The 17,180-nt window shown below is 40.4% G+C and overlaps 1 protein-coding gene across 2 annotated transcripts; it reads left to right on the forward strand.

Moving 5' to 3' along the window:
* Positions 1-1,425: 1,425 nt before the first annotated feature.
* LOC117432751 (neoverrucotoxin subunit alpha-like) lies at positions 1,426-16,239 on the forward strand. Of its 2 annotated transcripts, XM_059016634.1 has the most exons (6): positions 1,426-1,607; positions 5,410-5,460; positions 6,341-6,461; positions 10,193-11,938; positions 14,295-14,360; positions 15,320-16,239. In XM_059016634.1, the coding sequence occupies exons 3-6, from the start codon at positions 6,362-6,364 to the stop codon at positions 15,847-15,849; spliced, it is 2,442 nt and encodes an 813-aa protein (XP_058872617.1). In that variant the 5' UTR covers positions 1,426-1,607; positions 5,410-5,460; positions 6,341-6,361; the 3' UTR covers positions 15,850-16,239. The 2 variants fall into 2 exon arrangements, with proteins under 2 accessions (XP_058872617.1, XP_058872616.1); XM_059016633.1 differs by lacking the exon at positions 5,410-5,460 and having other exon boundaries at positions 1,427-1,607.
* Positions 16,240-17,180: the final 941 nt, after the last annotated feature.

Consider the following 17,180-nt stretch of genomic DNA (forward strand, 5'->3'; position numbering starts at 1 on the left):
AACTCTGCCAGCTAATGTAAGTGAAGAGGATCTGGTGGCTGCTGTATGTCTTTTGAGAAGTGAAAACTCATGCTGAACCATCAGTCCATTCCAGATATATCTGCATGAGTGATGAAGGACCAAAGAGCTTCACAGCTTATCACTGCAAAGCCTTTCATCACTCATGAAGAACACATGACCTGTCCTTGCAGATATACTGAGAGTCCTCGATTTCTCTCCAGTAGAATGGAAAGATCTCTTCTGACTCACTCCAGGATTTCTCATGCAAGCCCATCACGTGTCCTGTATATAGGACTGAGTTCTTGGAAGGAGGTGGGATTGTTTGTGTGGCCAGTGTCCCATCTGCATTCAGAGTCTCTACTGGGAATGGGCCTGTCCCATTGGGAGAAAGCTTCAGTCTTGAAGGAGCGCTGTGACAGAGGATACCATTCTCAAACTCCTGTCCCACTCTCTCCTCTCCGCCCCTCTCACACTAATTCAGCAGTCTCTGCTCAGTCTGCTTGTCTAAACCTGGCCTCAGTCCCAAACCCTGCCTCTTAGAGCTTTATATAACTCCTGGAATTCAGAAACACTGGTAAGTTTTGTTTCTTGTGAAACCTATCCCTGTCTCTGTATCATTTCAACAGAAACAGCAGAAGCACATATTGTGATTCCAGCCCAGGATCACACTTCATGGTGAATCGAGGGTATTGACACAACTATTCCAATGGCTGGAGTTCCATCCTTCTTATATTCCTGTACAGAACTAGACACTCTAACACAGCAGTCAAACACATTGTTAATACTGTGATAAATCAGGAGAAATGGACAGTCTAAACATGGAATCAAGCTTGTTCTTGTTATTCCGGGCCTCTGCTGGTGTTTTCTGTTGTTAATTCAGCTTGGTTTGGGTGGGGGAGGCCAGGCTTGTCGTTTAGCGGTCTTTGGTTCGCCTTGATCAAGGTCTTCAGGAACTTGTGATTACGGAAACTCAGGGTGAAATGTACATGGGCAGCTGGTGTGAGTGCTGTGGGGGTGAGTCCATCACATTTACACAGTGGTTCTCCTAGGACTAAGAGCTCTAACAGAAGTTTTTCATGTGTATGTTCTAATAGGATCAACAGAAGGGAAAGGGCGCTCCACAGATATGCAAGTATATTATGCATGAGATTTTCTGTGTGGCAAAAATAAACTCAAGTTTCAGATCAAGAGAGCAGGTAAACTGATGGGTAACTTTACATGTGCAATGCAGGCCCTTCAAGTCATTGTATTCATCATTGTAATTATCTTGCTCTTAATTGTATTATTACTTGCACTGTGATTCTTGAAATGTAATTGTTGACGACTGTAAGTCGCCCTGGATAAGGGTGTCTGCTAAGAAATAAATAATAATAATAATACTGTGCACTGGGCAGGGTTTTCAGAAAGTGGGCGGGTTTTTGGAAAAGTGGTTGGGAGAGATCAAGCAAACTACAAGAAAGTCACCTCAGAATTTGCAGCTGTGAAGAATACCTTTCTTATTATTTTCTATATATCTTCAAAAAGAAAATAAGTTAGCAGTTATTGAATCTTAAATAAACAAGAGCTTTGCTGAACCTGAATCCTATATTCAATCATTCAGAAGTCTGGTGAGTGACATTTTAATATGCATGATTTTTGTTTATTTTATTATTTTTTTATATTATTGTATATAGTAAAGTAAAAATACACTCAGACCAGCCAGAATTACTTATGGATTCATATTTGTAGTTTTTATGCTGAAAAGTAGAGTTTGAGCTGTAAAATGGAGTGTTGAGAATTAACACAGAGAATGTTCTTGAAATTAAAACAAATCCTCCTGGATACATTTTAAATCCATAGTTTATCATTTTTATTGTGGATCTTTTGGTGACATTGCCTTCTGCATTGACAGATTCATGCAAAAAAAAAAAATCAATTATTTAAGTAGGAACTATTTTATTTTGAAAGAAAGTAAAGTTGAAGACTTGAGCAAACATGACTGAAGACAGTAAAATGAATTTTATATTGAGGGGTTATGAATACTTTCAAATGTACGAGAGGACGTGACAGTAAAACTGTTTACAGATAAGCTGCAAGAAGCAAAAGGAGTTTAAATAACACTTGATACTGTGACTATGCATCAATACATCTGAAAAGTGAAAACGAATAGATTGTGTTGTAGAGTAACCAGGAAAATGAAGCAATAGAAGGTTTTTTTTTATTTGCTTGTTTTGTTGTGATTTTATCAAGCACTTGTTTTTGTTCCTAATGAACACAAACGTGTTCTACAATATATATATATATATATATATATATATATATAATTTGAAATCAGTAATTGTCACATTTTTTATATCAAAATTGGTATTGTTGATATCAAAAATATCAATTTTTCTTCACAGCTGAAGGGTGTTTGTCCAAAACTTCCTGAAATAAATGCATTTTTAATCATTTAAACCTTTTGTGTGAATCCCAAAAAACATTGTAATTATAATACAGTAATTCAGTTATGCTAACTGGAATTGAAAAAAACAATAAACACATGTATTCATCAAAACATTTTCAAAATATTGACAACAGCTAGGCTGACGGGCACACACTGTAAAACTATTCACTTTTGTTGCCCTTACACTTCACAGATCTGTTCCTGGAAATGAAAGCAAAAGTTTGAAACCCATGAAATTAAGAAAATAAATTGTTCAGTGTGTGTGTGTCTGTGTGTCTGTGTGTCTCAGTGTGTGAGTTTGTGTCTCTGTGTGTGTGAGTGTGTGTCTCAGTGTGTGTGTGTGTCTCAGTGTGTGAGTGTGTCTCAGTGTGTGAGTGTGTCTCAGTGTGTGAGTTTGTGTCTCAGTGTATGTGTGTGTGTGAGTGTGTGTGTGTGTGTGTTTGTTATATTCTTTAATTTGACAATTATTTTAGTCAAGATGAAAATATTTGTAAAATGCTGAAATTAAGAAAAAAATGAATCCATGTTTGCTGTTCATGTTCTAGTATATCATTTTAGACAAGCTCAAGAGTTTGTTACAACTAATAAGATGCTAGCGGCGACAACATTTTGAAATGAAAAAAGCCAAAACAAAATAAATGTGTGTGCGTGTGTGCGTGTGCGCGTGCGCGTGCGTGTGCGTGTGCGCGTGTATATGTGTGTGTGTGTGTGTGTGTGTGTGCGTGTGTTAGTCATATTCTTCCAAGCTACGGTGTTCAAGAGTTTGTTATTTTAGCCAAGATGAAAATATCTAAACTTTAAAGATGCTAGTTGAGTTGGGCCCCTCATTACTGGGGTGGGTGTTCTTGAGAATGTCCAGTTTGTGACGGTCAGCTCAGAAAATACGATGTTTTAAGATGCCAAGTGGCCAGCCGACCTCGTGGTGTTCACATCACTGTCCTTTTAGAAACGCTTTTGTGTCAATGTTCTGCAACCAACTATATGCAACACAAACACAGTTCAGGGGGTGTGAGCACATATTTTACATTTTGTATGTGTATATTTTTTCTACAAACACTCATGTATCCAAAATAAAATAAATAAATAAATAAAAAACACTATATATATATATATATATATATATATATATATATATATATATATATATATATATATATATATATATATATATATATATATAAACACAACCAAATACTTTACGCAGATGTTAAGCCTTTTCTTTGCAAAGAATAATTTGTGAAGGACTCCTAAATTCATCTTAAGGATTTTTTTCTTGGTTTACAAATTGACTTGTTAAAACAGAGTGTGTAAAATCAAGGGGGTGAGGGGCTCTTCTTTAACTTGTCATCTCTCGTGGTTATCTAACTTACACCCGTCCTATCTGGAGTGTAATGCAGTCACTTGATAACCACATTCTTCACAATACAGTATGCAGACTCTTTGACAGAGGGGCTCCTCCTCAAAGATCCTGAAAATAAAAAGCTAAAGTTTGAATGCACTGAAATGAAGGAAAATAAATATCTCCCTCAGCTGGGAGGCAGTACCACCGTTTCATTGTTTACCAGGGGAATTATAACACGACTGAAGTGAAATAGAGAAACTAGGTACCAATGTCATCTACATAGATAATGTGCTTCATTTACATGATCAAATTCTATCTAATGCTCATTATATTTAAGTAGAAAACACATGCAGTAGACAGAACACAAATATTCTCTGGCAAATTGAATCCTTTTATTTCTTGTTGGCTCTAACAATGATAGGAGAAGCACTTTTAGCTACCAGGGGCATTGGGCCGCAGCCAAGTAAGCTGTATGGTACAGTTTACAGTTTCTAAACGAAGTAATATAATGTATTACCATCGCATTTCAACCCTTTCTAGGCTGTTTTTAGAGATGTAATTTCATCTAAATATAAGTTACCGGCATTCTTCTTAGTGACTCGTGACCAAATCCCAACATACCAACTCATAATAATAATTTATATTGAGCACTTTTTCACATTTGTTTGTCTTCTACTGTAATCTTTTCAATGTCAGCTAGAAACGAAGTCACTACAAACACAGACACGCGCACACGCCCACAGTACAAAAGGAAATGTCTGTGACATCCATACAAGCTTGGGGTAGTTCTAGAGCCTCGGGGCTTCAGTTTTGAATAAAGAAGATCCCTGGTTCAAATGTCACTGGAGATGTTTGTGGCATAGTCAATTCAACTGATGGACAGTTTCTTTCAGTGTTTCCAACAGTTTCTAAGATACTTCTTGGAATGATTTTGAAAAGGAGAGAGAGTAACAGATGGACACTTTAAGGCTGCAAGCCCAATGTGACCAAACATTCCCTCGCCCCAGTATGTGGAAAACAACATGTTTATTTAAGTGCTGGGTGTGTCCTGAAGCCTGACGCTTGTCACAACCTGAGCAATTAAGATAACAGACAACTCTGTTGGTGAGCAGAGATACCAACAACCAAGGATAAATGAACTGTCCTAAAACTTAACGCATAGATATTTTGAATGCCACTTAACCATAGGCAAGCACTAGGTCAAATGCATTGGTTCAAATACACAAAGGAAACAATTTTAAATGATGTGGTTAACAGATGCATGATACTGAAGACAATGTGTCTTTGTCAGAAAATATAAAATGTAGGGATATCACAGATTCAAATGACAAGTGTCAAACGTGCAAACATGCTGCTTATCATTCATGAATAAACTTGTTTCGCTATGAAACTAATATGAACTATGATTATGCATAAAGGAATTGCAACAAACTGCCATAAGAAAAAGCAGTCTATATTCATTAACACTTTTAAGTAAAGGATTCACAAACACCCCTTCATAATGGAGAGGTATTTTCTTGTTTCAAATGGACCGACAGTCTTCTTTTTTAAATGTCTTGCATGGAAAGTGCTTTGTTTCACGGGCTCAACTTACCGACACAAGATGTTTTCTATTTTCATTCTATTTTGTATTTTATTACAGCAAAACCTGGAACAAGTGTGACAACTGGCTAGTATTTATTTTGTCAAAAATGTAAGCAAGTTTATCATTGACAGATATTTACAAATCCCTGCATTTCTAATAAAGAATGAACAGTTAAGGGTTTGGAATGAACTTTTCTTCGTGTTGCACAGGATATTTGAGTTAATAATGTCAAGAGTGCGATGTAGGGCAGAGGCATCGACAGACATGTTAACACATGGACGCTACAGCGTTTGACAGCTGACCAGTTTGTATAGGCATAGTGGATGAAGTGAACAAACTCTAATATCTCAACAAATGCAGCATATTATTTACAGCTGGGAAACCCCTAGACACGACTGAAACAAAAATGAATAAATAAATAAATCATATACTTTGACATTTAATGTCCCAGGAAGTCTCTCAGATTTCCCAGGACAGCTACCTCAAAAAGAGAACAATCCAGGCAATACCAGAACGGGTGGCAACCCTGATTAAAGTACAAAAAATGAGGTTTAACATTAAAGTGACTATTTAACCCCAACTATACATAATCAGGGCCATAACCAGAGCTCACATTCTACCAGGTCAAGCTTAGGTTTCAAGCTCTACCTGCACTATTTATATGACTGCTTGGTATTTACTATTCAACCTCCAAATCTATGTTGCACAGCAAACCAACAGAGAACACGAAGGAGTCTTTTGTACTTTACCAGAATTTGCACATGAGCATCAGCACTGATGATGCAAAAAACAACCGAGGACATGGCTTTGGTGTCCTCATAGTTAGTTACGACCATGATGATAATGTATCCACAATAAAATGCACATTGATTTCCATTCTGTATATTTATCATTTACAAAGCTGCAGTCTTCTAATGTAATTTCACTTTCTCAACACTACACTTGAAGGTGGAAGCTACTGATCAGATGTGTCACCCTTGTTTTGTAGGGCCTCTTCTTCAGATAAAGCATGGCTAATACAGGGGATGAGACGCTGGAGATGGCAGCTCTCGGACGACCCTTCCAGCTGGGAATGCTGTATGACTGCCGGAAGGATCGCCTCATTCCAGGTGACTGCTGACCCTTGCTTGCACTTATTCAGTCCACACGAGAGAGACAGCGCACCAGTGTGAGACGCAGGAACAGGAGAGATTCAATAGGGAGCCCCCGCAGGGTAATCAGCCACTCTGCATCTGAACAGTTTGCAAGCTACAGTAAAAATTCAACTCATCATAACATATATAAATTCATTTTCTTAGCAGAAGCCCTTATCCAGGGCAACTTACAATTGTTACAAGATATCACATTATTTTTACATATAATTACACATAGTACCTTGCTCAAGGGTATAGCAGCAGTGTCCCCCACCTGTGATTGAACCCACAACCCACCGGTCAAGAGTGCAGAGCCCTAACCACTACTCCACACTGCTGCCTTGAAAAAAAAAATCCAATTTAAATGCATCAAGATTTCAGGTTTTAACACAACAAACACTGAAAACGTCCAAGGGGGCTGAATACTTACTATAGGCACTGTATATATACACTACCAGTCAAAAGTTTTAGAACACCCCCATTTTTCCAGTTTTTATTGAAATTTAAGCAGTTCAAGTCCAGTGAATAACCTGAAATGGTACAAAGGTAAGCGGTAAACTGCCAGAGGTTAAAAAAAAAAGTTTAGGTTACCAAAAACTGAAAAATAATGTACATTTCAGAGTTATACAAAAAGGCCTTTTCAGGGAATAAGTAATGGGTTAACAACTTACAGCTATTCTGCAGCAATGGAAGTAAATTAAGCCTTGAAAGTTGATGCTAACAATTCCTACAGGTGTCCCAACTTTTGTTGATTACTTACAAACCCTCTGTCTGTATAAAAGCAGTGTTGGAACAGACTGTGTTACTACACCCTCTTAAGCATTATTTGGACAGTATTGTACTGCAGGAAGTTGGTATATTGCTGTCATAATGGCGAGAAAAAGGCAATTAACAAAGGAAGACAGACAGACCATTATAACCCTTAAAAGTGTAGGTCTTTCCTTTAGAGAAATTGCAAAGAAAGCCAAAGTGTCAGTGAGTACAGTTTCCTACACCATCAAAAGGCACTTGGAAACTGGAGGAAACTCTGACAGGAAGAGGTCTGGCAGACCCAAAGCCACAACAGAATCAGAAGACAAGTTTCTGAGAGTCAACAGCTTGCGTGATAGGTGGCTCACAGGACAACAGCTTCAAGCACAGCTTAACACTGGTCGAAGTAAGCAAGTCTCAGTTTCAACTGTGAAGAGAAGACTTCGAGCTGCAGGTTTGACAGGTCCAGTGGCAGTAAGAAAGCCATTGCTAAGATGGCAAAATAAGAAAAAGAGGCTTGCCTGGGCCATGAAGCACCGCCAGTGGACTACTGAAGACTGGAAGAAGGTCTTATGGATCGATGAATCAAAATTTGAAATCTTGGGTTATCACGCAGGGTTTTTGTACGCCGTCGAGTAGGCGAAAGGATGGTTCCTCGGGGTGTGACACCAACTGTCAAACATGGAGGAGGAAGCGTGATGGTCTGGGGCTCTTGCTGGATCCAGAGTCGGCGACTTGCACAGAGCGAGTGGCACCCTGAACCAAAACTGCTACCACAGCATTTTGTAGCGCCATGCAATACCTTCTGGTATACGCCTAGTTGGTCAGGGGTTCATCCTACAGCAAGATAATTACCCAAAACATACCTCCAGGCTATGTCAGAACTACCTTAGAAAAGAACAAGACGGTAGGCTTCAAATCATGGAATGGCCAGCACAGTATCCAGACTTAAACCCCATCGAGCTGGTTTGGGATGAACTGGACAGAAGGCTGAAAGCAAAGCAATCTACAAGTGCAACACATTTGTGGGAACTTCTGCAACAGTGTTGGGAAGAACTTTCCAAACAATATTTGATTTCCATTGTAGAAATAATGCCACGAGTGTGTTCGGCTGTTATATCTGCGAAAGGTGGCTACTTTGATGAGTCAAAAATTTAGATTAAATTGTTAAACAAAACGATTCCATGATTTCTTTTTTATCTCTAATTGTTTATTTGTTCTATGCTTTAATTTCAGACTACATTGAGACATTAAACTGCGTGAATTTCAATACAAACTGGAAGAATGGTGGTGTTCTAAAACTTTTAACCGGTAGTGTGTATATATAATATACACACACACCTCCAAAATTATTGGCACCCTTGATAAAGATGAGCAAAAAAGGCTGTTCAAATAAACACAGGTAATGAGCTGTATTTTATGCTCAAATACTGTATATGGGAAAACTATATTCTTTTATTCTAATACAATTGCTCAGAGAAAATGTTTTTATTAACAAGTAATAAAACATTCTCAAAAATATAGGTATCAGAATTATTATAAAGATTCTTATAAATAAAATCAAACAAAAGTAAATCTGCATTAACATTCTACTTCTTTAAGTTCATCTCAGTCTTAAGGAACTGTATTGTGGCCTTCCATGGCTTCCTGTTTCACTGGGGTATAAAAATGAGGTAACACGCATATGAAATCCATTTGTCATCCATCACCATGGGGAAAGGCAAAGCACTCACAAATGAAAAGAGACAAATTGTTGTTGACCTTCATAAATCAGGCAATGGATACAAAACAATAGCTAAAAAAACTAAATATACCACTTCCCACTATTAGGGCAAAAATTAAGAAGTTCAAAACCTCTGGAACAGTGGTAAACTTGCCTGGTAGAGGACACAAGTGTATCTTGCCCCCACGCACAGTGAGGCAGATGATTCGGGAGGCAAAGGGAAATCCAAGGGCCACAGTTGGAGAATTACAGAACTTGGCTGCATCTTGGGGTCACCAAGTCTCCAAATCTACAATTAGACACCACCTCCATGCCAATAGGCTATTTGGAAGGGTTGTCAGGAAAAAGCCTTTATTTAGAGCAACCAACAAATGTAAGCGCCTGGAGTTTCCTGAACTGCACTGGCACTTCGATTGGTCTAATGAGACGAAAATAGAGCTCTTTGGCCTGTTGGGACGGTTTTGCTTCCACTGGTCCTGGGACCCTTGTTAAGGTCAACAGTACCATGAACTCTACCTAGTACCAGGACATTTTAGCCAAAATCCTGGTTGCCTCTGCCAGGAGGCTGAAACTTAGCCGCAAGTGGATCTTCCAGCAAGACAATGACCCCAAGCACACATCAAAATCCACTAAGAAATGGTGAATTGACAACAAAATCAACATTTTGCAATGGCCATCTCAGTCTCTGGACTTGAACCACACTGAAAACCTGTGGTTTCAATTAAAGAAGGCAGTCCATAAGGGCAGACCAAAGGATATCGAGGATCTGGAAAGATTATGTATAGAGGAATGGTCTAAGATCCCTCCCAATGTGTTCTCCAATCTCATTAAAAATTATAAAAAGAGACTCAGTGCCTTTATCATTGCAAGGGGAGGGTGCACAAAGTACTGAAAACAAGGGGGCCAATAATTGTGACACTTCATTGTTTTGGAAATAAATGTATAATTTGAGAAATGTGTCATTTTGGTTGATTCCATTGAATCATTAATAAAGTCAAATATATTCCACATGTTGGAAAATTACAATATAGCTCAGTACTGGCATTATTTATTTTATACAGTCTTTTTTGCTCATCTTTATCAAGGGTGCCAATAACTTTGGAGGTGACTGTATACACACAAACACTGTTCAATTCTGGAACATTAATGTGGATTTGAAAAAGTTATTTAAAGCCTGAATTAAACTTTGCCTTGAGATGAATGTATTAAATTGTGTATCTTGATTGCATGGCAGGAATTACATTGTGGTACCCAGAAGAACTAAAAAGAAGCATAAATGAAAGAACCCAGCCGATAACCGAGTTCAGTGTCAGCACCTCGGACTCCATTGAAGATAAGGCTTCTGCTTTGAAAGTGGACGCTTCCCTGAAGGCGAGTCTCCTGGGGGGTTTGGTTCAAGTGAGTGGAGCTGCAAAGTACTTCAACGACACAAAGAAATCAACAAGACAATCCCGAGTCACTCTGCAGTACTACACAACAACACGATTTGAGAATCTGACCATGAATCACCTGGCCAAAGGGAAAGTGTCTCACCCCAGCGTGTTTGAAGACAAGACAGCGACTCACGTGGTCACCGCTGTGCTGTACGGAGCTCAGGCGTATTTCGTATTCGACCGGCAGGTATCCTCAGAGGAGAAGCAACACGATATCCATGGAGAGATGAAGCATGCAATAAGTAAAATACCAACAATTAAAATCAAAGGGCAAGGTTCTATTGACTTGAATGAAACAGAAAAAGCTGAAGTTGAAAAATTCGAATGTACATTTTATGGAGATTTTCATCTCAAATCTAACCCATCGACTTACCAAGATGCTGTGAAAGCCTACTCAACTCTTCCAGAATTGCTCGGGGACAAAGGAGAGAATGCAATGCCTGTGAAGGTCTGGCTGTACCCGTTAATCAAGCTGGACTCCAGGGCTGCCAAGCTGGAAAGGAACATAAGTGACTACTTGGTAACATCTGCGCAAACTGTCTTAGAGCAATTTAATACAATTGAAATGCAAAGCAACGACATGATAAAAGACATTGTTACCCAAAAGTTTCCTGAAGTCAATGAGAAGATTCAACAACTGAAACAAAGGGGCACGCTGTACAAGCTGAATTTCATGAGCAAACTGTCTGCCGTGCTGCCTTCCATCCGCGGAGGTGTGCAAGAGGAAGAGTCGCTCGGAGAGATTTTAAACAATCATGAAGAGTCCCCTTTTAACTTTAAAGCACAACATGATTGGCTGAGCAGCAAAGAAAGAGAAATCAATGCAGTGAGACGTTGCCTTGCTATTTTAAAAGACATACATACTGTATCTTCTGTGAATGAGCTAGACGAGGAAGAATTAAATAATGAGACTGAAAATATTGTTTGCTTTACATTCACCTCGCTGCACGAGCCAGAACCATATCTGGAAGATTTAAAAAACTACCTTGAAACCCAAGCGAGTAAGAACACTCAAAGTTCAATTCCTAGTAAGTATTTGCATCAGGAGAGCAAGCAATGGGTGAGCAGCAAAACTAATCTGAAGATCAGAATGTATTTGAATGTATTCCAGGAGTTAGTGAACATCAACAGGGAGAATAAGAAAACAAAGTTCTTCATAGTGTCTAAGGAAGACCAGGAGTTTCCTGGAGCCTGCATTCTCCTGCATGAAAATGGAGCATCGAAATACATACATTTCAAGATCCCAGCAAAACCTGACGTCCCTGAGGTCTGTGATGTCACCCATGACAGTGTGACTCTGAAGGTGGTGCCTCCCAGTACTGATGCTGAACAGAAACTAAAATACCATCTGGAGTATAAGTGCATTAATCAGAAGGAATGGGCAATTCAGTCCAGCACTGATAAAACAGAGACCCTCACTGTATCAGGCTTGCAGCCGAACAAAGAGTATGAATTTAGATACACAGTGGAAGGGAAGTTGGGGTATTCTGTGAGCAGTGACACAACCAGCAAAGTCAAGACAACAAGCCCACCTGCACAAGCCACAGGTCAGTAGTTAGTTACTTTTTTTAAATGTCACGAATATCTTCTATCATCACCCTTCTCTATAGTAATCATTGACAAGTTAGAGTATTATATCTTTTTTTAGGGCTGTGTCTGAAGGTTCGTTCTGTAGCCAGGGATTCAAAGATTATTTTAAACTAAAGCATAGCGCAGGGCTGGCAGGGGAGAGTGTAGTGTGCACGGGGGAAGGCAGCAGCGGGGCTGGCAGGGGAGAGTGTAGCGTGCACGGGGGAAGGCAGCAGCGGGGCTGGCAGGGGAGAGTGTATCATGCACGGGGGAAGGCAGCAGCGGGGCTGGCAGGGGAGAGTGTAGCGTGCACGGGGGAAGGCAGCAGCGGGGCTGGCAGGGGAGAGTGTAGGGTGCACGGGGGAAGGCAGCAGTGGGGCTGGTAGGTGACATAATCACACATGAAGACATAAGCCTGATATACCGCTGTACGAAAGAGCTGGCTCCTTTGCAAGAAGTGTCTATCGGGCTTTTCAGATTGATATGAATGCTTTCTTGTATTTATCATGGTTACACTGGGAAGTTATGTGACAGGATGTTAAAAGTGAAACTGAATTCACAAATGCACTGTTTTCTTTTTGCCTGCAGGGGAATCCATCCTGTCCTGCTAAGAGATGAGTTTACTGTTTTAGACACGTAATCAAATATGCATGGATCACTTTCCATCAGTACTGTTCAATTGGTAGCTTCCTGTATAAATGACACATGCCACAGGTCCAGGCTCTGTATTAATAGAGGGGATCATATCTTACAGGATCAGATATGACAAGCTCTGCTGTATTAATAGAGGGGATCGTATCTTACAGAATCAGATATGACAGGCTCTGTATTAATAGAGGGGGTCGTATCTTACAGGATCAGATATGACAAGCACTGCTGTATTAATAGAGGGGATCCTATCTTACAGGATCAGATATGACAGGCTCTGTATTAATAGAGGGGATCGTATCTTACAGGATCAGATATGACAGGCTCTGTAGTAATAGAGGGGATTGTATCTTACAGGATCAGATATGACAGGCTCTGTATTAATAGAGGGGGTCGTATCTTTCAGGATCAGATATGACAGGCTCTGCTGTATTAATAGAGGGGATTGTATCTTATATTAACTACATTAATAACATACGCGTACAGACACCTTACAGTACGCTGCTCAAGAATAATAATCACACGAAGCTGAATAATGTATAAAGAGATATTAAAAATAAAACATGTCTATATATGTTCGTTGCTGTGAGGGCAGATTCACATCCCAGCGCTTTGGTATCTCTGGGTTTGAAACGGCGCTCCATAAGTATAACACCTATTATTATTATTATTATTATTATTATTATTATTATTATTATTTAGTTTTATTTATCAGAAATATAAAAACATATTATTATTTTTAGTGTGTGTGTCAGTGTGTGTTTGTGTGTGTGTGTGTGTGTGTGTAAACATTATTTTTTAAACTATAATAACGTTCCACTGCGGCTCTCAGTGATGACGTTTTACGATTGCTTCAGCTCACATTCAGCAGGTTCATCAGGCTGTGTGACTGCCATATAATCTGACCAATGAAAACGCAGAAAGGGTGGAAACGGTTGTATTATTGGCTGATCGCCTCAAAACAGCAAAAAAAACCGTCGGATTACTTGTGGAGAAGGGAGGAGAGAGCAGGGAGGATGGAGGAGGGAGCAGGTAGGATGGAGGAGGGAGCAGGGAGGAAGGAGCAGGGAGGATAGAGGAGGGAGGAGGCAGGAGGGAGCAGGGAGAATGGAGGGAGGAGCAGGGAGGATGGAGGAGGGAGCAGGCAAGATGGAGGAGGGAACAGAATGGAGGAGGGAGCAGGGAGGAGGGAGGAGGGAGCAGGGAGGAAGGAGCAGGGAGGATGGAGGAGGGAGGAGGCAGGATGGAGGAGGGAGCAGGAGGAAGGAGCAGGGAGGATAGAGGAGGGAGCAGGCAGGAGAGAGCAGGGAGAATGGAGGGGGAGCAGGCAGGATGGAGGTGGGAGCAAAGAGGATGGAGGAGGGAGCAGGGAGGAGGGAGCAGGGAAGATGGAGGAGGGAGGAGGGAGCAGGCAGGAGGGAGCAGGGAGAATGGAGGGGGAGCAGGCAGGATGGAGGTGGGAGCAGGGAGGAAGGAGCAGGGAGGATAGAGGAGGGAGGAGGGAACAGGGAGGAGGGAGCAGGTAGGAGGGAGCAGGGAGAATGGAGGGGGTAGCAGAATGGAGGAGAGAGCAGGAAGGAGGGAGCAGGGACTGATGATGCAGGGAGGAGGGAGTGATTTGAGGATGGCGCAGACAGTGACTGTTGTATGTTTCAATTCTATTTCTATCTCTTTTTTTCTGCCCAGTGAATGAAGTTGCAGTTTACAGTCTGCAGGCTCCAGAGCCAAGGAACAGAGCTGAGTTTTTAAAATGTAAGTCTGTTTCACTGAAACATTTGATTGAAAGATGTGTCACTCCATTGTGAGAAGAGCTAACACTACAGACCAGGGAGGGGTGGAGCTTGAGGGCAGCAATTATTATCATTTATTAGTAATTGTGAAGCCATTAATCTACACTCCTCTCCATCAAGTATTGGTTCAGATGAATACATGCAGAATGACTGGGGGAGGGGCATTTGTTGCCTGTTTTTCTACTCAGACCTTTCTCTCCCTAAATATCTTGGTATCCCTGAATAGATAATCATCCCATCTTTTAATACATGTACAATGCATGTGAAACCAGTTGTGGGGTAAAATGAACAGCTATCCCTCCCAGTCATCCTGTGCTGGTAGTAAATGTATATTGCAGTATCACTGCACTTGTGGGATGGATTGCTCATTAAAATATTAGACAGATATTTGAAGAGTGGATGATATTCTATTGAAGATATTTAGTAAGCAAGGGGTCTGAGTGGGTAAAATGGCAACACATACCCTGTAGGAACATTAAGTGAACTGTAATTGTATACAGAGCTGCATTTGATTGGTTCCAATTGAAGAAGTTTGATAAGATCGAGGAATTATAAAGAATAAAACAATCAAGAGGGTTTAAAGACAGCTTCCCATGTACCCGCATGGACCTCTCAGAACTACATTTCCAATCATCCTCCTGCTCACATATGTGATTGAGATGGAATTACCAGTGAGCATGAGGATGATGGGAAATGTAGTTCTGAGAGGTCCATGCTGGTCCACGGGAAGCCATCTTGAGGCAGGTAATGCAATTTAAAAGTTTTAAAAAGTGGTCAAAATGTATTTAAAAAAATAATTAAAACAACACACACCTTCCATAAACAGAATGTGTGGATGCAGCAGACAATGACTGTTGATTTTCTCAGTGATTTGACTTTTCTAACCATCTCTCCTCTACCCGTCCTCTTCTCTTCAATCAGATTCCTGTCAGCTCACACTGGACCCCAACACAGTGCATAGAAACCTCTGTCTGTCTGAAGGGAACAGAAAGGTGACATGCAGGAGAGAGACCCAGAGATATCCTGATCACTCAGAGAGATTTGACAGCCGGTACCAAGTGCTTTGCAGAGAGGGTTTGTATGGGACTCGGTGTTACTGGGAGATTGAGTGGAGTGGGGAATGGGCTTCTATAGGAGTCACATATAAAGGAATCAGCAGGAAAGGATGGGATTGTTCCTGTGGCCTTGGATCCAATGACAAGTCCTGGAGTGTGTACTGCTCTGATTCCAATTACACTGCCCGGCACAATAACAATGAAACTACAATAACTGCCCCCCACTCCCCCAGAATAGGAGTGTATCTGGACTTTAATGCCGGCACGCTGTCCATTTATGGTGTCTCTGACACAATGACCCTCCTGCACAGATTCCAAACCACATTCACTGAGCCGCTCTATCCTGGGTTTTGGATTTATTTTGATTCCTCTGTAACAATCTGCCAGCTGAACTAAACTGTTTTGTGTTGTAAGAAACCCTTTGTATTGAACTCCCTGTCTGTCCTCTCCACTCCTCGGGTGAAGGGAATGTTCAATCTGACACAACTTTGGATGAAAGTTAGGGGGTAAATCGGCGCCACCTACAGAGCGAAACAAGGTGAATTATTTGTTTTTAGCAACAAATGGATTTCATAGGAAGTAACTGCATTTAATTTCCTTTTTAAGAATTGTTATGTTTTATATATATTTTAAAAAATGGCATCCAATATTCAGTGCTGTAACAGTTTTTTTAAAAAGTGAACTTAAGTTTGCTTTATTGTGTGTGTGTTTTTGTTTTTTGATTTCCATAAAATGTTTAATATTTCAGATTTTAGTAATGTGATTTAATAAAAAAAATTAACGTGATAGACTGACTTTTTCTCATTTCTTAATACTCATTAACATGGTTTTTCAAATGAGAATGAGAAAGAAAGAGGGGAATGAGAGAGAAAGAAGTCTGGTAAAGCATAGGGAAGCATTGTAAAGCACAGAGAGGTCCGGTAAAGCATAGGGAAGCATTGTGAAGCACAGAGAGGTCTGGTAAAGCATAGGGAAGCATTGTAAAGCATAGAGAGGTCTGGTAAAGCATAGGGAAGCATTGTAAAGCATAGAGAGGTCTGGTAAAGCATAGGGAAGCATTGTAAAGCATAGAGAGGTCTGGTAAAGCATAGGGAAGCATTGTAAAGCACAGAGAGGTCTGTTAAAGCATAGGGAAGCATTGTAAAGCACAGAGAGGTCTGGTAAAGCATAGGGAAGTATTGTAAAGCACAAACAGGTGTGGTAAAGCATAGGGAAGCATTGTAAAGCACAGAGATGTCTGGACTCTAACCCTGGTCTTGAGACTCAGCTCAGTGATTTGGATTCCTGAACAGCTTCTTAGTAAAGGTATTATTCAGCATGCCGCTGCACCGTGAACTAATAAGAAAAGACTTTCAGTACCCTGCAGGCTCTTGTGACATATCAGGAGGGTCATTCTCTTTACTCCTTCTTCTCCTTGGAGTCGGGTCCATGCCTCTCTCTACTGAATCACTCGTTCCTCAGTTAGCTGTGTTTCTCGTCTGCAACACAATTGAAACAAGTCCGTGGTTAAAGAGTACAGCGCTTCAAATGTCATTTTTCTTTCTCTTTCTTTAGAGCGGCCCCTTATCTTTTCATGCTGTTTGAAATCATCCCGACCGCTTCTTGTTATCACAGTTACTCAAATGCTGGGTTCGTTTTTGGAAACGTCTGTGTTGCTAATGGAGTGCCATGGGAGCATTGTATTTTAAACAATTTTGTATCAGTTAAGATCATGTTTCATTTTGAAT

This window comes from Acipenser ruthenus, chromosome 53 (assembly GCF_902713425.1).
Source record: "Acipenser ruthenus chromosome 53, fAciRut3.2 maternal haplotype, whole genome shotgun sequence".
NCBI lineage: Eukaryota > Metazoa > Chordata > Actinopteri > Acipenseriformes > Acipenseridae > Acipenser > Acipenser ruthenus.